The sequence below is a fragment of the Lepisosteus oculatus genome, chromosome 2, assembly GCF_040954835.1.
Source record: "Lepisosteus oculatus isolate fLepOcu1 chromosome 2, fLepOcu1.hap2, whole genome shotgun sequence".
Classification (NCBI taxonomy): Eukaryota; Metazoa; Chordata; class Actinopteri; order Semionotiformes; family Lepisosteidae; genus Lepisosteus; species Lepisosteus oculatus.
Window position 1 is genome coordinate 42638468 of NC_090697.1, and position 27696 is coordinate 42666163.

Below are 27696 nucleotides of genomic sequence, written 5' to 3' on the forward strand. Positions count from 1 at the left end.
AGTAAATGTGTAAATAAATGGCAGAATTTGGTTAAATATAACATACTAATGTGTCATAGCATTGTTCTATGCAGAATGGTATTTTTTTGGATGGCTACAAGAGTGTGAAGGTGGCAGAAGATGATGTTTCTTATTTCTCATCAGATGAGAAAGAAAACGTTTTGTGTTATTTTATGACTACTACATGACATACAGGGTAGTGTATTGAACATTGACATCTGGGATGTAGGGGATGAGAGAACCCATAACAAAAGACCAGATTGTGAGTAAACTCTTCTAAATGTTCTTATGCCATTGTCTGTTACTGTTCCTGCCATCATGTCCAGTTCTGGTCATTACCCATTGCTTACTAATTGAGTGTTACTGTACAGTACGCATTTTGAAGTCTTACCAAGTTGTTGCCTGCACATGCCTGGAGGTGTATAAGGAATGGAACGTGATCTGAGTCTTCTGTGAGACTGTGATGCAGTCTGTTCTCCCTTTATAACTGTGCTGGGAAGCCAGTCAGAGCTGTGAGCTGTGAATTTGGGGGTTGCAAGCAAGGTGCTTAAATTAAAATAAAATACAAATATTCAGATTCCTATTTATACTGAATCCACATGATCATTTTTAGCCTGAAACCAAAGAAGCTTGACTTTGCTGGGTTTAATGGCTGAAGTATGAAATGTGGAAAATCCTTCTTTTTGAGATACTGGCTGTAAATATATTCTTGTAAGGCATCATTTCTGTCAGAAGATTATAGTTCATACAGAACTGCTCACCTCAACAGGAGAGAAGTCTACTGTGTGGCTTAATGCCCACTCGAACAGTGCTATTGGAAAAGAGTGACACTTTTTTTCTCTGCATGCTTCCTCCTCGGCACTTGATTTTTTTTTATTTTGGATGATCACCACCTTGTATTTCCTGTGATACAGGGGCTGGATTTCTTAGAAAGGAGTGATCTTTATTTTGATGTGCAAATAATATTAATTCCCTCAGTCAGGTGATAAGAAATTCGAATCTATTCTGATGAAGGGTCACAATATGGGAGCATCATAAAAAGCCCAACAAGATATATAGCAGTGCGGGACCTCCCAGCAGCTGTCTTTGCTGATAAAACATCAGGGATCAATTCATCAGAGTCTGTCCACCTCTGGTTAAAAGATTAACTGTGCATTGTTCACATGTAAGACCACAGGGGGGAAGCCTGCACAAAGCAGAATCTACAGAGTCTTGTCTTCAAGAAGATATTGATAAAGGAACTTCTGGAGCAAACGGTTCAGTGATGTTATGTTTTAACATTTTCATGTCTGTGGTGGAGTAGCATGGGGGTGCAGTGGTTAGCATTGCTGCCTCACAGCACTGGGTTTAATTCCAGACCTGGGGTGCTATCTGTGTGATGTTTGTACAGTATGTTCTCCCTGTGTGCATATGGGTTTCCTCTAGGTGTTCCTGTTTGCTCCACCAGTCCAAAAAATACTGGTAGGGTAACTGGTTTCTGGGAAAACTGGTGCTAGGTGTGAGTGTATGTGTGTCTGCCCTGTGATGGACGTGTCTCCTGTCCTCATACCCATTGCTTGCTGGGATAGGTTCTGGCTCCCCCGAATGGGAAGAAGCAGTTAGAAAATGGATGGATGTCTGTGGTGCTGAAACTTTGTTTTTATTTTGTGTTGACAGCAACAGCTTTTAATGCTGGATGAATTTTGATTCATACCCAGTACATTCTGTCTACCATATGACCTTTCTGTTCAATGTTAGCCCTTAAGCTCTGACCTGCAGAACAGCAATCACTTGACTACCATTGCAAGTTTTACTCCTCCACTCCAACATACATACAGTGAATATACATGTACATAACATATTGAAAATATATGCAACAAAACAATTATACTTAAATTAACCATCTACGTAAAACAATTATACAACATACTTGGTACAGGAACATATACAGCACATATAAAGTAAAATGTAAATCATTACACAAAATGATTTACTTACTCATTTGAATCCCATTCTGTGTGCCTTCCATTCAGCTGAGTTTTCCATTGTATCCTACAGATTTAATTTGATGTCAATTGATATCAGCCTCAGGCCAGAAATCCTTTCCTTCCCATTGAATTTAGTTTTTAATGAGCATTAGTTTTGAAATGGATCTCTCTCCAGTTTCTACCGTCACAAGTAAGGTGCTGAATAGAATTAGAGTGATTCACCCCTCAGATACACTGGCAGAGATGGCACTATTTTTAAAACATATGTTGGCTATATGACTTAAAACTGATTAACAACTCTCTGTAAGCTCTAAAGTTTGAGAAATGCACAACTACTAAATTGATGCAGCCACAAAAAAACATTTACTCTAAAATAATTTTTGGATTTGGGATTTTTTTTTCAAAATGTCTTATTACTTTCATTACTTTGTATTTCCTCAAACTCTGATTCCTCTTCCGATTTGTCGGACAATATAACTGCTGTGTTTATGAGCTTCTTGAAATCAAGCCATTACAAGGCTAAATCGTCTGTGGCACCACTGAGCAAAGTTACTGCTTTGTGGAGGTCTGTGTCTTTAATTGTAGCATCTGTGACACAATAATTACCTTTCCCAATATCCTAGTTTGGAAGAAAAAAAAAACAAAACAAAATTTAATTTTCCTTGATAATCTCTAATGCTGTTTTCTCCACTGCCTTTGTATTTTTACTTAAAAGAAATACTTTTAATAGTACTTTGATGAAATCCACTTACTTGATCCTTGAATGGACTAGTCATTCATAGGAGGATGACCATCTGGAAGGGCTCAGCTTTTTTAGGGGTTTATTGGGACAACCTTTCTGAAGTAGAGTCAAATGAAAACATTAGAAGTCACGTCTTAATGCTGTGTACAAAAATTATACAACCTTTCAATCACCTCATAAAGTGTATTACCTCTGACTTTCTTTTGACAGTATACAGACTGTATACAGTATAACTGAAACATGGAAAGCTAGGTTTAGATCAGTGTATGTACGCAGCTTGCAGTTTTTCCTTTGATGTTCTTGCATGCACCCCAAAATGCAAGCAAGAATATTGTGGTGGCACCTCACACCCCTGTCCATGACACTTTGTAGGATCTAAACCTTTCTTGTTTGCATAACTGAGGTCTGAGTTCTTTGAATTCTTGAAAGATGTCTGAAATCTATGATGTACCAGATCTATACATTTGATCCTTATTGTCAAGAGCTAAAGCAGTTATTGCTAACATCTGTGTTGGAACCTGAGTTTTTTAAGTCTTTAGCTTGGTTTTACAAGTCAGCCTATAGCGCTGGTTGGAACCATTCTTTTGTACCCTTTCATTTCATGCTTGTTATAGCAAAATAAAACTTGGAACAAATTCAGTCTTCAAGATGGTTAATTATATTTTAAAAGTTTTAGAAGCTAAAAATACATTACCTCCACCAAGATTATAATTAATTTTTTACTGCCTACCTTGATGTTGACATGGCAGCCCACATCTTAATTTCTAAAGCATTCTATACAGATGACTGCTGCTGTTAAGATGTTAATTATCAATCCTTGTACAGGAAGCAGCAGCAATATTGTAATTTTAATTAAAAATGTATAATAAATGAAACAATCTGTAAAATCCAGGCTTCCCTGAAAGATTTAGGGCCTAATTTTAATAACCCAACTCAAGGACAATATGCAAATGTACATGCAAAACTGCCCTACAACTGAAGAAGAGGAGCTTGTAGAGTGTAATTTTGACCAAACAGCGGGAGTTTAAATTTTCTTGCCAATACTAACATATTTACAACTGCAATTGGACATTAAGCTTTATTAGGTCTGCACAGAGAATTATACTACATTTTCCTAGGAACAGGCTTCCATGTATAGTGTGCTTCCCTGTAGAAAACACAGTAATTAGAAAAATGTAACTTGAACAATAACCACCCTTAAGAACTTTGTCCCAATAATTGTAATCCTGGTCTGTGATTGGACCCCACACCTCACTGCCATATGGGGCAATTGGTTGTGTAAAATGTTCAACTATATTGTACAGCCTTTAATGGCACCAAAAGCCCTTCATGCATTCTCCTACAATGTCCTCACTACCCAGATATCAGCCGTCACTGGATCACATTGCATTTGTCAGTGTGAAATTTCATGTGCCATGCTTCTTCTGCCCAGTAAATCATCAAATTTGCACATAGAATCAATAATGTATCTGCACATATACAGTAGTTGGCTGTTACAATGCACTGAACAGATCGGAAAAGCTGTGTCTAGGTGACACGCTGAGGAATTCAAATGCTTGATCCCAGTAAAAGCTTGAGGAGTGACAAGAGCTGAAAGAGATAAACAAACCAGATCAGAGTACGAAGGCAGGTGGAGATAGCCAAAAAATATAATACAGACTGAATTGAAGGCAAGCACAGCTGTCAGGGCTGAGCTGGGCTGGCCACCAGGCAAGTGGTTCAGTTGTTTCCTACTGGTCCAGTGCTTGGTTAGACAGACGGGGCACCAACAGGCAGATCAAGTTCAAGGCAGACACCAGAGCTGAAGTCAGGCTGGATGTCTTTCTTAGGAGTAGGCTTGTTATGCTGTGAGCACTAGGCTGGTCAGGTTACTCAAAGACAGAGCACAGGATCAGTGGCAGTTCTGGGGTTAAATGGTGTTGACTAGTGGAATAACTGTTTAATAGGAGGTAGGGTGTTGGGACAAGTGGCCCAAGTGAGACCCCAAAGCCCCAGGAGGTATTTGCCTCCCCATGTGTATGTGGCCGGTTTCTGTGGAGCTGCAGGCTCTGGCTCGCCCAGGTACAGTATAACACTAACTACACCAGAATCGAAAAACAATGAAAGATCAGGAAGAGCAACAGGACTATAACAGATCTTTGCAGTACTTTTCTGAACTGAATTTTCCTTGAATAAAAAAAAAAAAAATTCCCTCAATAAAATCAACATTCAAAACAGAGACACTTTCATATTTTTTAACAAAATGACATTTACTAACGTAATCCAAAAATTAGGATTGGACAGAAAAATAAAAATGTTATGTACAGTACATTTCATGCAGTACATTTTTATCATTATAACATTATAATTATAACATATAACATTATAACATTATAACACATTTTGTCCATGTATATACATTGTTGAGAGCTCCTACATGTGTCAGTGCGAGACTTTTCATGAAGCTTTCTGGAAGCTCCACATATCATGCCACTTGCTTTAGTGTTAACTAATCCAATTCTTTGTTTCAAGCATTGTAGTACATCAACACCAAGATAATAAAGACCTTCCTTTTCTAAATCAATGCTGCTTCTTTCTTAGAATATGATTATTTTATATTTATTTAAATGTTGCTTTAGCATTTATCATTTTAAAGATATATGATTTGTATATACTTTAATTTATTTTTAAAGTTATGATCCTTCTCCTCTTAAAGTATAATAAAGGTTTGGATGCTAATGATGAACTACTGAAATTCAACTGTATAAAATAAGACTTCTGAAGCACAACCAACCTGTACAGGAAAGAAGGACTGTTTTGTGAACTTGAGAAAAGAGAAAAATATTTTGTAGTAATGATCACTGGAAAACAAAATTAAGAAAATAACTTTATAATAAGTCTTATTTTCAAGAAATGATTGTTCAGGCAAACAATGTCTCACAGAAACACAAATGTACACAAGAGTGGGGACATGTGGCATTTGATGAATAAGGCAACGAGTTAAAAATGACTTCACATACAGTGCTATACATTCCTTTTGAAATAACATGTGCAGTCATAAAACCTCTTAAGGAAAACCTCAAGGAGAACGAAACCTTTATTTTCCATGGTCACTTTCTTCTTTAAAATACTAAGGGAGAGTATAAGAATAGGAATGGTTTACATGCTTATAAATTGACAAAAAAAAGTTAAGACCTTCTTAAGTCTGCAAACAACAACTACCGAAGTTTACATTTGCGTTTGGTTGCTTTCTTGGATTCTTTCTTCGTTTTTTTCTTTAGCTTTTGACAGTGCCCACCCTTCTGGCTGCAATACACAGATTCTAAAATAAAGAGAAAATAATAATTATTTGTAAGCACTCATTTTATTTCTAGTGTGAACAATTTATTAAAATGATCTACTGTAGTAGTTTCACATTTTTGAAATATGTGATATTCTGTATGAAAAAAACATGCAGTAAATGAGAGTATATATGAGATATTGTAAATATCTAGTCAGTAATAACTTATTAACTTTCTTATTATTAACATTTATGGGTTTCTGAATTCAGCAATTATGATGACAAATAACTATTTTAAAATCTTTCCAAAAAATATTCCTCTTCTTATTTATGCTACTGCTTGCATCTGGACAAATTTAGTGAGTACTAATTTCTGGTATTTTAACTATTGAGAACATTAATTGGCTATTTAATAACACAATCCTTAAACTACAGCAGAGTCAACAGTGCACTACTGCGGTATATAAATAAATGAAATATGAAACAAAGCACTTAAATTCAGTTACCTCCAAATTTACGGAGAACTTTTACGGTTCCTTCAGAACATCCATTTTATTTTGCTCAGAGATTAGGTTAAACTGTTTTCCCCTTAAGTTTTTCTATGTTAGTTCTGTACAGTAAACCTGTTCATTTGTTTGGCAACTAAAACCTGTAGACTCACATGTTCTCTAATATCTATTCCATACTCAGAAGCTTATTTACCTTCTTTTTATTGCCTTTTTAGTGCAAAAAGATAGAATTGCACTGTTAAGTTTACCAAAAGCTTTTTTTACATTATAAGCTTTGAAGTTGTCCTTGCATGTTTACAGACACAGCATCTAACCACAATAAAAAAGCAGATGTGGAGATTTGCAGAAAAGGCCATTACAGATGTGTGATCTTCTATACTGCAACTGATCTAGGAATGCCTTCATAATGAAAAAAACACAGCTCTATATACTGTTTTAACACCAAGTTGTGCAGTTTTATGACAGTTTTATGACAGGACAGACCATTACCTTCTGTTATATTGTGTCTATGTGTAGACTGTAGGAGGCAAAGATTAAATTCATGTTGAATTATTTATTTTAATGATCATGAACTATCCTATTTTCTTAACCTAAAGGGCTGCATCTGTTGATCATTATTTCTGATCTCCTTCTCTAGTATTAAATCAATACCTGAAATGTTAAGCCGCATCCAATTCTAAATCACACTCATTCAATGATCACTCAAATATATTTTCTAGCTGGACATCTTTTAGAAAACTGATCATTTAAAATACTGTGCTTCTTAACAGTACCCTTTTAGAGAATCAAATGCAAGAATTGAAAAATCACTTCCGACAATTATGTTTTTAAACATTATTTAAACTGCACATGGGTGCTACATGGCTATGCATATTAGAATGATAAACTAGTTACTACACTGCTTCACTGCTTTTAATGTCAGAGTAAAATGATAATTTTGTACTGTCACTCCCAGGCATAAGTTATTAACTTCTTTATTTAGTTTTAGTCTATAAAGCTATTTTGTTTTGATTAATTATAAGCAATCAAATATTTCAGTTTGAAGTATACAAAATGATATAAGTGAATAAAGAGGCAGTATGATTTAAGCACCTAAATCAAAATTATGGCACTGAATTTAAAAGAAATCACACTTATTTAGAAGAAATTTTTATTTTCAGTGCGACAATCCTCTGTGGCACAGCTTGTGTGCATTCATTAATTGAATGTACACAACTGTTTTGTGCAAGATGACAATATTATAAAAATTATATTTAGAGATCCAGACAAATTCCGAGAGAGGTCTCTTATTCTTTCTCCAGAATTCTCCAAAGCCCCTAACTTTGTTTTCAAAATTAAGTCCCTGGAGTGAATCAAAAAGATTGTTATGCTTTCATGCAAAAATACCTATGCAATGTTGATGCCATTTTGATAATTCATGGAGCTTGACACCTCCAACTTGTGACTGTACTATTGAGTAGAAACATATTTCCTTTTTCTTTTTTGGGGGCTCATCTTTGAATTCACATTGCTAACAATGGGAAGTGAAAAAAAACTATATACAGAATGTGTCATATATAACATTTGTTGTTAAAAAAATATATAAAAATATTTATCCAAAATAACTTCCTTCTAAACTCAAGGATCATAAGGGGAGTGGTTGATGCCATCTCTTTGAACTACTCTTGGGTCTACCAACACCACAGTGAAGAATCGACACTTTTAGAAACAGCTGCGAAAATTCCTGCATTCCATTCAAGCAACTATGAAACAACTGCTGAACTATTTGCAAGGTCAGTGAGTGGACTATGGTGGATCTGTTATTGAAATCCACCAAAAAAGCAAACTGCTACACGTTTTGGCTGGTATTGTCAAATATGATCGATTATTTTTCCACTTTTCATAACAGACCCTTTTTCATTTTTCATGCTTTTTGAATGCCCCCATTTCTAATGCACTTAGGAAAGAGTCTTGCATCGGGTAATGTTCCAGTGATAAACCTCTAAGTAGGGTGGGCTCTTAAACATTCACAGAATGCATGCTTATTTTCCTCCACAGTTGTGGCAGGGTTGCAATGTAATTAAAACTGCAAACTATCACTTATACACATGTAGATGCACAGGCATATATTTCTTTCCACACGTCTTGACACACTTACTTTATGTGCAGAAAACAAACAGTGCAAAATGAACTGTAACTTCTTCTACATGCTTATCACACCCTCCCCCAATACTGTCATAATAAAGATTAGTTAACATTGCATATATAATTACTGGGATAGAAAATACATGTTGCCTCCATGAAAAACTTCAGTACATTCATCCCTGTAAAGTATTGGAATCATTACATAAAATCCATGTTCAGAATTACAATTAAAGTTTAGACACATCTAAGCACACATAAAGCTATTACCTTCAAGCGATGCATTATACCATTGCCGTGAACTTATATACGAACATAAGGATCCACAAGCAATCACTGAATCTGAGCAAAGATTAGTCCAATTTTTTAGTTGAACTCTTCACATGATGATTTCATGGGTTTTTTTCCTCAAAGAACTGTCAGTGAGTATAATATAAATACTCCAAAATGTAAAAGCCGAAAGATGCAACATCTGAACAAAATACAGAAAAAATAAATAGCTACCTATTACTAAGATTTTGCAACAGGCACCCAGACAAAAAAGGTCGTAATGACACAGACTCCTACAAAAAAGACCAAGTTAAAAGCCAGTTACCTAAAAAGGAATCTTAAATACAGCTCTTTCCTCCTCTTTTTTGCTGTTGTTGAAAAGGCGGTCTAATCCTTGTAGAGCACTAACAAAGTAGTATAGAACCACATAATTAAAGAGGACTGATGACAATGATTCACCAACAGCAAAGTGGTTACCAAATTCCTGGATGGCAATACATGATACAGTCTGTAGTTTTACTTTGCTATACACTAAAATTGCAAGAATTGCAAGTCCTACACTTAACAGGATGCCAGTCCAGGCAAATCATTTCAAACAGCAAAATGAAAGGAATGTTTCAGAACCTGAGACACATCATTAAATTCTCATACCCATCCATCCATTTTCTAACCACTTTAGCCAATACTTCATCTTGAAAAACCAATGTGACACTGTAGGGTGTTACTTTGCAACAAGTCCCATTATTAATAATCAAATAATGGGAATTCCTTACACTTATGTAGCATATTTCTCGACACTCCATTCAAAGCGCTTTACAGGTAATGGGGACACCCCTGCACCACCACCAATGTGCAGCATCCACCTGGATGATGCAACAGCAGCCATAGTGTGCCAGTACACTCACCACACATCAGCTATCAGTGGGGAGGAGAACAAAGAGATGAAGCCAGTTCATAGATGGGGATTATTAGGAGGCCATATAGACATACTATGAAGACAGATGGCATGACTGTTTGTGTACACAAACCATGTGTGAAGAGTGTGCATGCCCCTGTGTATGTACAGAAACATATTACTATTAGGAGACTACAAACCCTTCAATTTGTCCTGTTCATTGTTGTAAATTTATGGTTACAGTTGTGTTCTTACCTTGCTTTGTGGTCAGATATATCTTGCTGGGAAACTGTCTCTTTTTTTTTAAAGCTTTGCACACTCAGATGTGGCTTTTCAGTATGGCCACTGTCTGATCCATATTGTGAGGAAGTGCGTTACGAACCGGGTCACCAATTTCTATTAATTGTGCTCAATATTTGTTTTAAACACAGATGTAGATTAAAAAATGTGATGTCATAAGTATAATTCTATTCTTTTTTGGGATACATCAATGTAGCTGTATCAGTTTTTGCTTTGGATGAATACCCCACCATACCCAAAAGTGCTTTATTTTTCCAACTAAAGGTTAAGCCTGGGCTTTTCTTGTGCACAAAAAAGTGTATAATTTTGTTTTTCAAACACCTCACCACTCATTGATAATTGTGGGAAAATCAGGCTCCACTAGGGACACAGAGGCATTTTATTGTGCGGTTGTCCCTCATCATCATCATCTGTGAAGGACTGCTTTATCACACAAGGCTACCACACTCACAATCAGCAAGCACCCAGAGAATTAACTAGCAATGTGTGAACCATGTGGTTCAACCTGTAATCAGCCTTGAAGTGATAAGTCATTTTGGCATTTTGGCTTTAAAACCTAATATTATGAAGGAACAAGCAGAGGTTAAGTAGAACACACTGAAGTAGAACACATACATTAACTTTGTATCAGCCACCAAACTCTTTTTTTCTGCCCTGTTAACCAAGACATAAGAGTGCAGTCTGCAAGAGCGTAATAAGAGTTCCTTGCTATCCAGATGTCATTTAACTTGTGATCTGGACCCTGTTACAATATTTTTACTACCATATAAAAACTGACTCTAGCCACAGGGTCAGCATTTCAGACAGTATGCCTGTGGTCGAATATGTAAACATTCTTTATGTTTGTTTTACATGGTTTCTACTACTTTGGTTTGCTATCTCCAGATGTCAATTAAAGATGAGCTTTAAATTTTAATATGATTTCATTTAATCAAGCTACAGTAAGGGTGATAACAGCAGTATTAACATTATTTCAATCGCCACTGATTCTCCCAATAGTTTTGCAAGTTAGGAAATACCTTGAAACACTGCCAGTAGCTGCTTGTACAAAAATACAAAAAATGAAGAAAAATGACAAAAGTATGCCAAGATCAAAGAGTTAAGAAGCAAAACATGACTGAACTGCATTACTAGAACTCTAAATAACTAACGGTACCATCAATGGACTATTTTTAAAGGACAGGACAGAGAAGAAAGAAGAGTGACTGTGGCAGACAGGCTTAAAAGGTAGCTGGGATAGTTCTATGCTTGTTCAAATACACACTTAGGAAAAATCTTTGAACAAATAAATTAGTATCAAATATAAATATGATCAATCCATGCAGTGTAATGATGACTGCATTAAGCTAGCCTTATTCTTGTTCTGTACTTAAATTGCTTAAAATAGTTCTTTGCCAAATTTAGTTTAAGTCAATTTCTATAATAAATACTGTAAATGATTTACTGTGAGTGAAAATGTACATGATACAGTGTTGAATTATAGTTTATTAAAAAAATACCCAGCGACAAAAGTGGGTATTAAAAAGTCTTCAGACAACAATGAAAATAAGGATTTGAACAACTATGATCTCCACAACAAAATAAAAGACACTTATAAGCTGAAAAGGCTTAAATGTTATCTTCAAAATATGGAAGGCTATTAAATTTGATATCTAAAAAGTTATTAAGATAAAGGTCAATATTAAAAATATACCGTGCCTACAGAAAGGGTATGAACTTTCTATTTAGACTTTTCAAGGTTTTCATTTTTAATGTCTGAGCATTTTTTTTGGGAGGCCATGTTACATAGTGTAAATAAAGGTAAAATAACTATCCTGATTTCAGGCTGTTAAGCCACAAAATACGTTACTTTGGAAAGAGTGTGCAGACTTTCTGGAGGGACAGTATTATAAAACAACGTAATCCAGTTTATTATAACAAACATACTTACTATTTTCCATAACTGCAGCTGCAACAAAAGATTTCCTTCTGAACAGTTCCTTGTTTTCCTTGAAGTCTTGCCTTGCTAGATAAGTACTAAAATGAAATGTAGGCCACCAGTCTTTTCTCAGCTTCCACTCTTCATCAACAAAATGGAAACAATCCCTATGAACAAAACAAAATGGAATTTGATAAGGCAAAGTGACAAGAAAATGTTTTTGTTGTTGTTTTATTGTATTAGACAGACATTATACACACCTCTTGTTATTCTCCAGCTTGTGCAATGTGCACACAGTGAAATATAGCTCCTGTTTTGCTCTTCTTATAGTGTCCTATTTTTTATTGCAAATGTCTCATTTTTTTAAAATGGAATATTTTAATATACCCTTGAATGCTTAAATTAAACACCTTTGCGGGTGAAACACAAAGTGTCAGTAATTAGCCTAAAGTAAAATCAAAATCTAACATATGGTGATAGCAAAGTATTAATTCTCCTCCCTTCCTAAGACGATATGAGGTGGAAGTATCTTCTACAGCGCATTTCATCCATGCTTCCTTGCAAGTTGGTTGAGGATCAAATTTTGCCACAGACGTTTTTGGTCAGGACTTTGAAACCGCCACTCAAGAATGTTCACTTCTGTTTTGTTAAGCCACTCCAGCATATCTCTGGCCTTGTGCTTTGTGTCATTTTTCTGCTAAAATCCTTTGCCATACGTTTGTAATATCACTTAAATGCTTTATTACGGTTTAATTTAGTAACATCTTCCTTCTTGTTATGCTGCCATACAGGTTGGATTTCTGGAGTGACTGTCATATTGTTGACTCACAGACGTGCCACATCTCAGCTTCCCCTTCATGTTGGCATCCCTAGCTAGTGTCCTCTTTGCCCAGATGTTCAATTTGGAGAGTCAGCCTGATCACAACGTCTGGATGTTACTGTACACCGTCCCCCTTCTTATGATCGGCTTCTTAATGATCATGCTCAAAGAGTTATCTAGTTCCAGGGCTCTTGTTGTTCAGTAGCAAGAGAAGGATTCCCTGTCTCAGCCAATTGATATGATGCCTGGACAACTGTGGCCTCATAACAAGGAATTGTGATCACCAGCAGACTGACACCATAACCAAGGTTCAATGTAGAAAATATCGGAACTTTATGGTTCCACTTTCCCTTTGAATGAGCTTCTTTCCTGACTGAGTCACTCAAGAGTTGAATAATCTGGAATTGTTGACTTCTACAAGAAACACTTGAAACAAACTGGCCAATTTAGAAGGATCTAGATAGGTAAAGCTGCACTGCAAAGACTACTGCTTTACATTGCAAGACCTTTACTGTCACCTACTCTCATCTTCAGGGAAGCTTGCATGCAAAGTAATAGGTTTTCTCTGTAGTCCTTCATAATAGGAAATGCAACTAAGCAGAAACAAAGCAAATTTAAAAAAGCATTGATTCCTGAAACCTACCTTTACATCCAGTAATGGAATTCATCAGGCACATTGACAACTATCAGTATGAGTGGCTAATCTAAATAAAAAGGACACCATCACAGTCCTAAGAACTTTATATATCATTAATAAAATCTAAATTAAAACAGAAAGGTTTAGTTATGCTATTCATTCTTTTACACTTAAAGCTATTTTAAAAGCCACTGTGGTTGAACATCATGCTAAGAAAAATGTAATTAATGCTCATGTTATAATATTGAAAAATGTCCTCCTTATTTGAATGTCAGATTTTGTATTTTTTTTATTAGGAAATGATTTCTTACTTTTTCTTGAGCAGTTTGATGATTTCCCCCAGACAAATCCATGCATCCGGATTATTTTTCCAGCTGCTGTAGTCAAGCAGACTAAAAATTACCTTTACAGATTCTTGGAGATGTTGTGACTCCCCTGAAAATAAAAAGTAAAATTATATTTAAGTTGAGAACAATTAGAAGAGGGACAGTGCTTATAACATTGAAATGTTAAGAATCAGAAATAAAAGCATGTTATTTATAAACTGAAGTTAAAATTGGTATTTTGGCCATTACTAGAAAAAAAAGAACTTCATAAATAAAGCTATATATTACACTTAAACCAAGTAAACCTGTAAATAAATTTACTGAAGTGATACCCAGATTCAAGATGCACATTCTACAGCATTAAGTTTGTATTTTTATTACACACGTTTTTTCTAAACTTTTCTGGGGGAAATGGTCTGACCTAATCCATATTTATTGGTCATTTGGAATGTCTTATTTTTTTCAATCAATCATAACATTTTAACTTGGTGGTGAAAAAGTTCACACAAAATACCCTAGCTCAGGCATCCTGGTCTTGGCCCTAGTTGTAGCTTTTCTACAATTTATTGCCTACTGGAGCCATTAGTAATTTCATCACCAATATCCACAAACACAACAGATTCAAGGAAACCTTTATAAATAAGTGAAAATACCTATTAATATACTCCTCACATTTAGAACCCATTTAATATGCTGATCCACAGAATATCATGGTTCACAGCGTCAAATTACCTGTGCTGTGTGCTTCTGGATTGCAAGGCAAATGTTCAATATCACGACAGTGTTCACACCCATGCCATTATTGTATCTCAGTGATCATATATTTTGTGCTAAGATTATGTAATGTTTGCTAAGGAATTTTTAGCCTGAAAATGTATTTTTAAAATCCTACCTTGAATTGTTTCAATTGCTTTGTCTCTTAAAACTATCTTACTATTATATCTACATACATGTAATGCTCTACATATCCTTAAAATGTAACAGTTGTACAGAAGATAAATAACTACGATTTTTCAAGTAAATTTGGAAACCTTTGTACAGCTGAGAACAGATAGGAACCATACATGGGTCATGAAAAAGTTAACAGCATTTCATTAATAACATCATAACATCTATCTTTTTGTGGATTTTACAAATTTCAAATGTTTGTTACTTTGCTACTAAACCTTACCTTAAAATAGCCTTACCTGACTTAAGCAGAAGAGAAGAAAATTCCAACATCAGTTCATGACTGGGGACTAAGGCATGTAAAATCTATTTAAAAAAAGCAAGGCATACATTTACCATTAAATATATTAACATACAAACATATACAGTGCCTTGCGAAAGTATTCGGCCCCCTTGAACTTTTCAACCTTTTGCCACATTTCAGGCTTCAAACATAAAGATATAATTTTTTTATTTTATGTGAAGAATCACCAACAAGTGGGACACAATTGTGAAGTGGAACGAAATCTATTGGATTTTTGAAACTTTTTTAACTAATAAAAAAATGAAAAGTGGGGCGTGCAAAATTATTCGGCCCCTTTACTTTCAGTGCAGCAAACTCACTCCAGAAGTTCAGCGAGGATCTCTCAATGATCCAATGTTGTCCTAAATGAATGATGGTGATAAATAGAATCCACCTGTGTGTAATCAAGTCTCTGTATAAATGCACCTGCTCTGTGATAGTCTCAAAGTTCTGTTGAAAGCGCAGAGAGCATCATGAAGACCAAGGAACACACCAGGCAGGTCCGTAATACTGTTGTGGAGAAGTTTAAAGCCGGATTTGGATACAAAAAGATTTCCCAAGCTTCAAACATCCCAAGGAGCACTGTGCAAGGCCGAATACTTTCACAAGGCACTGTATATATATATATGAAATATATATTTTTTACCAAAAGACTCGGATCTGCTCTTCTACTGTCTACCCACTCACATATCCCTCAAACAGTACCAGAAGCCCAGAGAATAAGCTTCACAAATTCAAAGTTCACACATTTGACTAGCTATTTAAAAAAATGTTTGAGACTTAAATTAATAATTGGTTGACTATTTTTTATTTTGATATAACAAACAGTTTATGTAGGACTGTGACTTTCCAGCACACAACTATTTTTTTTCTAAACCTGCTTTATAACAAATGTCTGTTAATTACACTAAATTTAATCCTGAAAATACCAAAGCCTCAGAATGGTTAAGTTAGATTTAGACAGAAACTTGTCTTTGTAATTTAAATTATCCGAGGTATTTGTTTAAAAAGAGATACGATACTGAATATTGATTTAATGTCTTATTAATGTACACTAACAGGTGAAAAAAATATAAAATAATACAATTAATAATATTATAAATACAATAATATACAGCTATGTTAAAATGTGAAGGTTAATGAAACATCTGACCATGGTTTCACTGGTGTATACAGTATTCTAAAAAAAACAAGCATGAAGTTTGTAGCAACATATGCATATACTCATGCCACCAATTTCTTAAGGATTCTATGGTGTCTTACATGTTTATTGTTGTATATTCTTAGCAATATATTTTCTGGCATGCCTCCTTCCTGACTTCTCTGGACACAAAACTACCCTACCACATACTCTAATTATGTTCTCAATCAGCACACTACAGCTCTGCCATACCCTGAGCACCGCCATCAAGGTCTTCTCAGAGGCCTGGTGTTTTTTTAAGAACTGGTACAGATACACGTGAGCATTTGGATTGGGGGGGAAACTGTTGTCATAAGCATATTCATTCAGGACTTTCAGAGCCTCACTTTCATTTTCATAGAAGTCCAGCATCTGCAACGGGAAAATGGACAATAAGAAAATGACCTGCAGATCCAAAATCAAAAAGAAACAGAAAAGATCATACCATCACAACATCCTTAAGTGGTGGAACATATTAGCCTTACATCTCTAAAATGTCATATATTTACAAGGATCTGAGCAAATAGTGGTTAGTCATCCATAGTAAACAACTGTAAATACTGTAAACCCAGTCTGTATAAATGTATTTAGAATTGCTTTGTCTTGTGCTACCCGCCGTAAGATCCGGATCAGGAATTTTAGTTTAAAACAGCACTGCCTTTTAAACTAAAAGTCACTGGCTATGACTGAACAAGAGGGAGGAGATTCAGGTTTTTATTGCAAGTCTGTTGCTTCTGTTGGGGGAAGCTGGGAGTTTGTGGAGAGTTTTAGTTGTTCAGTCTGAACAGAAATAGTAAGAGCCAGTGACTCTAGCACATCTAGCACTGTATCATTAAGGTGGCAAGATGTATTTCACTGTTTTTACCATCCCTGCACTGAGCCTCAATCATTTTCTACCTCAAAAACTTTTTGGCACTTTGTTTTGGGAGGTTTTCTGTGTTATTGCTTTTTTTATTGAAAATGAAATATTTTCAGTTCATTGCATTTTTGGACTTATGAAGTTTAACATTTATCCAATGGTTACCAGTACTGAATTTTGCAGTATCATAAATTAAAGATACAGTGAAGCACTAAATTACCAGTGTAAGACTTTAATTAGTTTTAGTGACCACTGATGGTTGTCTTCTTGAAAATGCTGAGCATTTCTAATGCCTAAGCAGTCATCTCTTGATGTGGAGATCCTGAAAAAAGTCCAATATTGTACCAACTGTGCCTCTAGATTCATTGACTCCTTAAGATATAATAGTCTTTGGAGAAAACTTAAAAGGCAGACCCATGTGCTGCCCTACCACACTGTGATCATAACTACAAAGCTGAACTGATGAGAGTCCTAGATCCTGATCCAATTTCGAAAGAGTTTAGAAAGAGTAGTAGCTTTAGGAGCCTTACTTTCTACATAGCAAGTATGTCCAGCGTGGTACAAATGGACACAAAGGATGACTGACTCAAACTGGAGAATCCAGTTTTAGACCAGATATTGTCATTTAACACAGTCCCTCGAACAAGGTTTAAACAGACATCATTGACAGAACTATTCAAGGGTTTTAATTGCTACTATACAGATAGTAAAGGTCCCAAATCTACTATTTCAGCTACACTACAGTATAAGAGGCACAGGGGGCCAAAAGCTGAAAGGCACTATCAACACACAACATCAGAACTGACAACTGGGAGAAGACTACTTTTCAGCACATCAACTGGAAAAGTAAGCCCATTCACTGGGCTGATGTATTTCAATGTGAGCGGTCAGAGAAGGTACAGGATTATCAAAGGTAAACAGAAAATCTCAATGTTGCCCTCTGACCGATTGTCTCTTAACTACTGCACTACTTACAGTTGTGCCTGCAAATCCAGGAATAGGCATATCAGCCACTTACGAACCCCTAAAACCTTCCTCAATGATGAGGAAGTTGTCCTAAGTGCAATCTCTCCCAATATTCATGCAATACAGTAGTACCGATATGTGCCTTAACTGCCACCACACTCAAGAGAACTTTTTTAAACCCCTTTTTTCCCCCAACACTATACCAAAATAAAACTATACCAATTAATATGCCAAAGTTATAGAAAACTCCCACCTAAAAGCAAAAGTGCAGCAATAAAACTTAAAAGAGTATTGATTAGTACAAGACCATTACTTTTGGAATCATGTTTTCATGGATAAGCCTGCCACCTAGTGTGAACACTGAGGAAAACCCTCTGGGAAAAAAAGAACTGTGCAAATTAAAGGTAACTGTGTGACTTCCAATTACAAAGGTATGATTGCAATACTATTCTGAATTAATCTTTATCAGTTGTGAATATAGTTTCATTTAAAAATCCAAAGGTTTACATTATCTGACTGCATCATTATGACTCTGTGATCTGAATCAGATCTTTGAAGTAAAGCAAGGCTGGGCTTGGTCTGAACTGGGGTAGAAGATCCCCAAAGAAAACCAGACTGGTGCTGGCATATTTACCCCAAGACCAGAGCTCCCAAAACCAGTTTCACCAGAAACTAAGAACACAGTTCCGTAGGAGTTGAGATTATTCAGATGAGATAAGCTAGACATCTTGATCATTAAAAGTCCCTTGGCAATATTTGTAAAAGCAGGTATATTAACCCCAGTGCCATTGCAAACTTCCACTCAGGTTTTTCACAAGCAGGCTTTCCTAAATTTTCCTTTAAGTTAAATTGCTCCCACTTCATGATGTGCTGTGTAGTGGGGCAGTACACACTGTACAATATTAGGTGTCTAATGGCTGCCATAAGTCACACAGTTGAGTGCTGCACTTCAGTGGGGAACAAAGCAGGTCTCTTTCCATATCTATAGTGCTTCGGGATCTGCTTAGGTGAAAGTGCTATATAAATGTAATCTATTAGCTTATTACTTTAAAAGATTTTTCATCCTCAGCCCATGCTACATACAAATTCAGTAAACAGCATGAGCACATTCTATATAGATGGTTTTATATTTTTCTTACATAAAAAATTGGAATGAAACATCTTAAACAACATAAATGGAAATGGAATAACTTACATTAATGTAACCTAGCACAAAAGGGTCCCAGACTCCAGGCTGTTTTAAGATTTCCTGAAGGTTTAATGATGACTGTCGAAAGTATCTGTGCATCTCCTGGATTTCAGCAACATCTGAATTATCACTTTTGTCTGTAACTAAAAGATAAAAAAAATCCTCAATTCGGATTTTTTAGGAATATTACAGTGTAGGATTATAAATGTTTTTCTTAAACAAAGACTTCCATTAAAAGGGTCATTAACTATTAGTGTAAAAGCTTTCTTGCAAATAATAATTAATCAACAATGCTAACAACATATTAGTAACTGCATGTTTGTACTCCCCACTAGCTTACAATAGCAAAAGCTAGAAAACTAGATACTGTCAGAAAGTAAGGAATGTACAATGTGTAAATTATGGTAATTATTTTATGTTCTACTAGCAAGGAAATTTAAGATACTTACTGTATATATACAGTGCCTTGCGAAAGTATTCGGCCCCCTTGAACTTTTCAACCTTTTGCCACATTTCAGGCTTCAAACATAAAGATATAATTTTTTTATTTTATGTGAAGAATCACCAACAAGTGGGACACAATTGTGAAGTGGAACGAAATCTATTGGATTTTTGAAACTTTTTTAACTAATAAAAAAATGAAAAGTGGGGCGTGCAAAATTATTCGGCCCCTTTACTTTCAGTGCAGCAAACTCACTCCAGAAGTTCAGCGAGGATCTCTGAATGATCCAATGTTGTCCTAAATGACTGATGGTGATAAATAGAATCCACCTGTGTGTAATCAAGTCTCTGTATAAATGCACCTGCTCTGTGATAGTCTCAAGGTTCTGTTGAAAGCGCAGAGAGCATCATGAAGACCAAGGAACACACCAGGCAGGTCCGTAATACTGTTGTGGAGAAGTTTAAAGCCGGATTTGGATACAAAAAGATTTCCCAAGCTTCAAACATCCCAAGGAGCACTGTGCAAGCGATCATCTTGAAATGGAAGGCGTATCAGACCACTGCAAATCTACCAAGACCTGGCCGTCCCTCTAAACTTTCAGCTCAGACAAGGAGAAGACTGATCAGAGATGCAGCCAAGAGGCCCATGATCACTCTGGATGAACTGCAGAGAACTACAGCTGAGGTGGGAGAGTCTGTCCATAGGACAACAATCAGTCTTACACTGCACAAATCTGGCCTTTATGGAAGAGTGGCAAGAAGAAAGCCATTTCTCAAAGATATCCATAAAAAGTATCGTCTAAAGTTTGCCACAAGCCACCTGGGAGACACCCCAAACATGTGGAAGAAGGTGCTCTGGTCAGATGAAACCAAAATCGAACTTTTTGGCCACAATGCAAAACGATATGTTTGGCGTAAAAGCAACACAGCTCATCACCCTCAACACACCATCCCCACTGTCAAACATGGTGGTGGCAGCATCATGGTTTGGGCCTGCTTTTCTTCAGCAGGGACAGGGAAGATGGTTAAAATTGAGGGGAAGATGGATGCAGCCAAATACAGGACCATTCTGGATGAAAACCTGTTGGAGTCTGCAAAAGACCTGAAACTGGGACGGAGATTTATCTTCCAACAAGACAATGATCCCAAACATACAGCAAAATCTACAAAGGAATGGTTCACAAATAAACGTATCCAGGTGTTTGAATGGCCAAGTCAAAGTCCAGACCTGAATCCAATCGAGAATCTGTGGAAAGAGCTGAAAACTGCTGTTCACAAACGCTCTCCATCCAACCTCACTGAGCTCGAGCTGTTTTGCAAGGAAGAATGGGCAAGAATTTCAGTCTCTCGATGTGCAAAACTGATAGAGACATACCCCAAGCGACTTGCAGCTGTAATCGCAGCAAAAGGTGGCTCTACAAAGTATTAACGCAAGGGGGCCGAATAATTTTGCACGCCCCACTTTTCATTTTTTTATTAGTTAAAAAAGTTTCAAAAATCCAATAGATTTCGTTCCACTTCACAATTGTGTCCCACTTGTTGGTGATTCTTCACATAAAATAAAAAATTTATATCTTTATGTTTGAAGCCTGAAATGTGGCAAAAGGTTGAAAAGTTCAAGGGGGCCAAATACTTTCGCAAGGCACTGTATATATTTAAGACCTAGCAACAAAGAACTACTTCTAACTGGATTAGTGCATTTACCAAGCCTGGAAAAATAGAAAAAAAAACAGAAAAACAAATATCGCCTCTTACTGATGTGAAGATTGGCAGTAGCGATCTCAAAATGACTCAATACTAAAAACTGTAATAATTCTATTTATGAGATCCATCAGGTAAAAACAGGCCAATGTGTACACACACAAAATATTTTCCATCACCAGAGTATAAAAGAATATCAGTATTTGTATTTATGATTGTTATTTTCTTACTGCACACTGGGACACAATTGAAACTCCCCCCCACCAGAGTGTGTTATTCTCTCAGTTATGCACAGCTACAGACGTCCAGTTGCAGGGCCTATCTTGTATTCCATGTTTGTGACACAACCAGCAGTTTACAGCTCACTTTAATGTGAACCACCATTTACAGATTTTAACAAAAACAACACAGGTTGTATAGTTTACCAGTCAACATTTGAAAACCAAAAATCCTATCTGTAATACAAGCATGTCTCACAGACAGGCTTTTAATATTTTGAAGTAATATAAAAGCTCTCAGAGTTTTGGGACTACCATTTTATTAACATGGACGGATTTACACTCTCCCAACACTAGATGGCAGAAAAGTTGTGATAATGTTCATGCAACCAAGGAAACAGATGTCCCTTTTCATATATCTTAAATTATAAGAAACTATGGTAAACATTCTTGTTTGGCTAGCTAAACAACTTCTAGCATTTTAAACCTGATAAATACACTGTCACCTGTCATTTCATATTCTCTTTTAGAACAATCATCTTTACGTTCTAGATTATTTTCATAGCATGTTTCCAATACTATCACACAATCAGAAAAAAATAAAACAAAAATATTACAGCTTTGCAACAAAAGCAAGCTGTTCAGTGAAATATCCTGAATTGTAAAATACCACCCCTATATCCGGTTATGTTTGGTCTTACCAGTGTCTGAGATAGCCGCCTTCAGTGCACACCAAGTTAAATAGCCGAGGTAGCCATGGTAAGCCTGAATCAGCTTTGCAGTCTGAGGCTGAGAAGCTGTTAATTTTCCATATCTCCAGTTTTCAACTGCTGACACCTGCCTTTTAGCATCATCAAACTTCCCAAGCAACAGCAAATGAAAGAAATGCTCCAAACACATCTGTGAAGACAAAATCATAGGAGTGGGTCATAAAATGTACCAACTGCATGTTTTAAAACTAATTTATGGCAGTGCTGTTATTTCCAGATGTTTGTGATGAAAGGCACAGCGTAAATACATATCACACTGCACTCTTGTTGCTTTAGAAAGAAAAGTTTAGGCTTTAGTTATTTGTAGCTTTACCCCATATATTATAGAATGTATATTAAACCTCTTTCCATTTTTGTGTGGGTAAGCAATAACTCTTCAGTAGGAACTTTTTGCTTCTGCTTTGCCAGTGTGATAAAAGAAAATTTGGCCACTTGTATATAACTTATGATACTGACAGAAAAGTACTGTCTTCTCCATTGATCACACTTTATAATGATCTTTTAGAAAGTATTTCAACTAGGGAAAATGAACAATACAATCATCTGATGCAAACTATAAGGTATATTGCCCATTCTAAACATTATTCCTTGTTTAAACGAACATCTTCAAGTTGTGTATCTACCTGTGTATCTCTATATTGTGTCTTATGAACTGCTACATAAATTGAAATCAGCTCAGTCCTGATTGGATGTATTTCCAATAGCCTGTTTTTTCAAAGCTGCTGCTAGGCCAGCTCTGGGTCAGTTTCATGCAGTCAGTTTAACACAACCAAGTGACCCCAACCTTCAGGTTAAAATCACATATGCACAGCAGCAAAAACATAAACCAAGCTCTGAGTCTATTACACATTAGATAGTTCCTGCAATTTCAGTGAAAAAATGCGCTTGCCAGATTTATTTATTTTTTCCCCGGATGCTTTCTTTTTACAATTCAGATTCTGATAAAAGCGTAAAATAAATCTGATTACCAGGGCCAAGTACAACTGATGCAAACCATAACGCACACCCAATCTTTCAAAAAGGTATTTATTTTTGTTGTAGGCTTTACGTCTATCTATAAATGTGTTTCTATTGTTTCAAGACTATCATTATGACTTCAAGGTGTACGCCTGCCAAGAACGGCTAACACTGCAAGTGAAAGCTACCCACACCCACCTTCTGAAAATTCTTCACTCCAATGTTTTTCAGTCTCTCCAGGAAAGAATTGAAATCCTCCAGTTTAGCATTAGGAAGGTGATGCAGAATTTCTGAGCCCATCCTCCAGATTACCTGAAAAATATTAGCAAAATCTGATAAACATTTTGGCACAATCGGTCTAAAACACGTTGATATGACATTTTATTTGCTTCCATTTTATTTAGCAGTGGTTTTCTACAACACAAACCGCTAAATCCATGACAAGGGTGTGAAAACCTGTTTCATAAAATGATTGCACCCCAAAAGAATCATACTCGGCCCGACTTCAAATTTATTTTCAAAAAGTCATTCCCTGTGAAGGGGTAAGACATAACTACCCAGAGTCAAATGATTTTTTAGAAACGACAGCAGAATACCTGTTACCAGTAAAGAGTATGTGAAATTGTATAGGGCAAGTTACTCTACTGGTGACTCTGAATACTGTCATAAATATAATGTTTTAGCTGCAATAATGCTTTTTCAGCAAAGAGCATGTAACGCAAACCATGACCAAATGCATCTCCCTAGCAGGTAAACTTGTACAGGTCCCATTACATCATTTGTTTTCCTTATACATTTAATCCCTCAACATTAATATGGCAACCTTATTTCAATAGTAGGGATTTTTATTAAACACTCTTGTAATAAAATAATAAACGCACTCATCAAAAACAACTCTTTTCCTTCAAGGATATTCTCCAACTTTTAATGTGAAAAAAAGTATAATTTCACTTTATTGGTACAGTTCTTTTACCTTCTTTCAGGGAGGCTGAGGACTAAACTGAGATGAAAGCATGTGTAGTATACTTGTGTTCAGACATCCACCACATTGGGTCACACAGTTCCTTTAGTGGACTCAGCACTGATCAGAGGAGTGTTGCAGCTCTCATGGACAACACAGAACGTTCACATGAGCCCAGCAAGCTAAAGGGGTCGATGTTGTACGTTGTATGACATTTTATCTGTGTGCCATGACCAACTCATGTCCACCTAGCCCCGGTAGTGCCAGGATAATCATGCCCTACTTTTTAAGAGAATCTCAGTCACCGAACAAAATGAGACACCAGTGGTTTGAACGAGCAATGACCTTTTTAGGGTTCAAACTGAATGCACCTTTAGTGGACCTGAGAGCACTTTTTGTTTTTAAAAGGGGAACACTGCGATGCTATTTTTATATTTTGGGGGTTAGAAAGAATCAGCATTGATGAGTGCATTTCAAACCACAATGAAAGTAAAATGTACACAGTAATGTGTAAAACCTGCAATTTACATCATAAAATAGATTACATTTCCAGCTATGCTCAATGTCTTGTTCTACAATTCAGAACGAGGCAACCAAACTTCCACTGAGGCATAGCAGCCCTATGACTTTGTAAACAAACAAGCTTGTGAATACATCTCTTGTAATCCAACAGAAATATTGCTCTCAACCTTGAGAAGGTTTTGCCAACAAATACTACTTTTTTGTTAACTCTGCATGCAGATCACGTTGGAACATTTCTGCAGTGAAATGTCCGCTACACAGCCTGTACTTATTCACTCATTAGTCATTACAGTGACTAGTGAGCAGGAAGGGCCACCTCATATCTCAATCTGCACTCTTGCCTGTGCCAAGAGCACGGGTTTGTGACTATATGACGACTATACAGTACTTTCACAAAGCTCACCAGTTTTTGCTTAATTCGGAATTTGTAACATTTTATTATACCAGCAATTATTTTTTTGTTACATAGATATAATAACTAGTCTACAAAATTGTGAACGCAGTTCTTCTTTAAATTAGTGCAGTCACGGCCACACTCACTTCAGGTGATACAGTCTGCTTCCGAACAGTTGTGTCTTCCAGCGTTTCAAAGTAATTCTTCATGTATTCTGCAGCCTCTTCCCAACGGTGCTTGAAAAGAGCTTCCTGAATTTTGGTCAGGCATATTCTGGAGCTTTTGTGAAAACCAGTCTCTCTCCTTGGCAACGTTTCTAAAGGAGGAAACACAAATCCTTTTTACTTCCAAGAATGAATACAAAACAGCCTTTCAATTATTTTCGGTAAGCCGATAGGATAAAGGCTTGGGCACTGCTTTAAAACAGTGAATATTGAAGATCTTACCTTTGAAACTGTGCAATAGAGGCAAATGAGGTCGTCCTCCTATTTCAGGACTACAAATCTGCTGTTCATCGTCTAAACTGTCCTGCTGGTCAGACTGGGATAATTCAGCACATAGGTCATCCATGTCTCCTAAAAAGAAAAAGGATATGACATGTTCCTGTTGTGAACAGCTAAAAATGACAGGTGAACTCTTCTACTTTATAAGGTTTTCAAGCAAACTGTTAAGAGGGATTAAGAGGCTCATACATAGTTTGACATAAAGTGTTACATTTAATTATAGCACTTAAAACGTCTTTGCAGCCCTCAGTAGGGCTTTTTATCTCGTTAAAAAAGGAAAATATTAAGATTTAAGGAATCCATGATAGCAGTACCTTGCTTTATGTTCCATACTGAATTCCTCTGAAAAAGATTTTCACATATTGATCAGAAAAAACATCACTAAATCGAAGATGATCACGCATACAAATAACATTAAAACGTCTGTCCTATTTGCATATTATGTAAGTTACTTTGTATACTAATGATTTTCCTCACCAGAACCCTGTTGAAGAACCAGTAACATCCATGCCAATTTCTAAGGTTTAGTTATAAGGTCAGTTTTTTAAAACGTTTTGGACAACACTTCTTATTCGATTGCATTTGCTTAAGCACGACCTAAAACGCAATTTACATTTCCTGATACGAAGTGTATTAAAGGCTATACAAAACACCGGAAATACAGTTTATGATAGAGGAGGCTTTCGTATTGTTTTCATGAAGTGTTTGAAAGCTGTATCGTCTGTTCTTAATTCAGCTCACTTCCGAAAGTAAGAAGCACACGGTAATCCACCTTCCCAGTGTTACGACTTTAAAAAACTTCAAACGCGTAAAAGAAACATTTATCTGAAATCACAACATTAAACATAATTCAGACAACCAAACCTGCTTGATAAAACGTCTTCGTTCATGTTCCAATTATAAAAAATGACATAAATTGGTTTCTTGACTATTGAAACGATATTATGTTCATTTTGCACGAAAAAACGACTTAATCGTATTTTAGTACATTTTGATCACCACACATGTAGACTCCAGGACCTCCCAAATTTGACAGTGCGCATGCCCACGGAAAACAGCAACATGGTCTACGTCATGGACGACGACTCTGACTCTAAAGCAGAGTTCCTATAGCGCAGAAACCTGCAGCAGTGTATCTGCGCAGACCTAGAGCATAATGTTGTACTATTGTGGTAGCCTGATCTGACAGTAAACGTTATTTGGACCTTCTGGTACAAACATGTATTTGATTTCTTAAGCTTTTATTAAACACCTTATGATACAACCAAAGCAGAAAAGGTATCGAAAAAGACAAGTGAAGAAAAATAATTAATCATCAACAATACGCTGCCAGAAGGAATTACAAATCAGAAAACAATAAATTATTTTTTTTGGTTTTGTGAATATATCGACCCAATATTACTAATTATGTATAACAAATTAATTAAAACTAAATATTATTTTATATGCTATGTTACAAATTATAAATCTAACACGCAGTTTTATATTCAATTCAGTTCAAAATACTTTAGTTATTATGAAAGTAACAATGTGCAATGTTTAAGAAGGTATTAAACTATTTGCACATTTGTAGAGTAGGGTGTTATCCAATTGACGTCATAGTGATAAAATTTCTTTACATTCATTGTTTACAAGCCTGGTGGCCTCTGGAGCAAACCAAACTTTTATTTTGTCTTGTGCTGTGGACAGCACGAAGGCAAAAGTTCAAAAGACTGATGAAAGACCTGAGATGAGCCTTCACTGATGTCACAGGCCTTCCTCAGGATCTGATGGACACAATGCTATGCCAGAGGTCTTAAAGGCTGTCCAATGATTTCTAAGCTGAGGTTTGCAACATTTTGAAGGTGTTTTTTGCCTCTTTGACTGAGTGAATTGAATCTACGGTTAAATGAAAAAGTTAAAATACTTTTGATATAAAAGCTATATATGGAAGCCCGTTTCCGCCAGGGAGTAAAAAAAACGGAAACGGGCTTCCATATATAATACCTTTAACATGCTGATAGAATTCTTTTCTGGATTCTGTGGAACTGTTTTCTCAAA

At 36.1% G+C, this 27696-nt stretch overlaps 1 protein-coding gene across 4 annotated transcripts; it reads right to left on the bottom strand.

Moving 5' to 3' along the window:
• Positions 1-5562: 5562 nt before the first annotated feature.
• On the bottom strand, positions 5563-26713 carry taf1a (TATA box binding protein (TBP)-associated factor, RNA polymerase I, A). Of its 4 annotated transcripts, none has more exons than XM_015351277.2 (12): positions 26645-26713; positions 25971-25998; positions 25600-25728; positions 25300-25469; positions 23475-23588; positions 22251-22449; positions 19196-19332; positions 16389-16547; positions 14952-15018; positions 13750-13873; positions 11994-12148; positions 5563-6010 (listed from the first exon to the last, which is right to left on the bottom strand). In XM_015351277.2, the coding sequence occupies exons 1-12, from the start codon at positions 26660-26662 to the stop codon at positions 5907-5909; spliced, it is 1404 nt and encodes a 467-aa protein (XP_015206763.2). In that variant the 5' UTR covers positions 26663-26713; the 3' UTR covers positions 5563-5906. The 4 variants fall into 4 exon arrangements, with proteins under 4 accessions (XP_015206763.2, XP_015206768.2, XP_015206783.2 ...); XM_015351282.2 differs by having other exon boundaries at positions 26521-26700; XM_015351297.2 differs by lacking the exon at positions 25971-25998 and having other exon boundaries at positions 26645-26706.
• Positions 26714-27696: the final 983 nt, after the last annotated feature.

Excerpts from the sequence above, each read along its gene's own strand:
- taf1a (XM_015351277.2), bottom strand. Across the intron at positions 22,450-23,474 it reads GAGTGAAGAATTTTCAGAAG|ATGTGTTTGGAGCATTTCTT; the intron begins GTGGGTGTGGGT and ends TTGTCTTCACAG. Across the intron at positions 16,548-19,195 it reads TTGTGCTAGGTTACATTAAT|ATGCTGGACTTCTATGAAAA; the intron begins GTAAGTTATTCC and ends TTCCCGTTGCAG.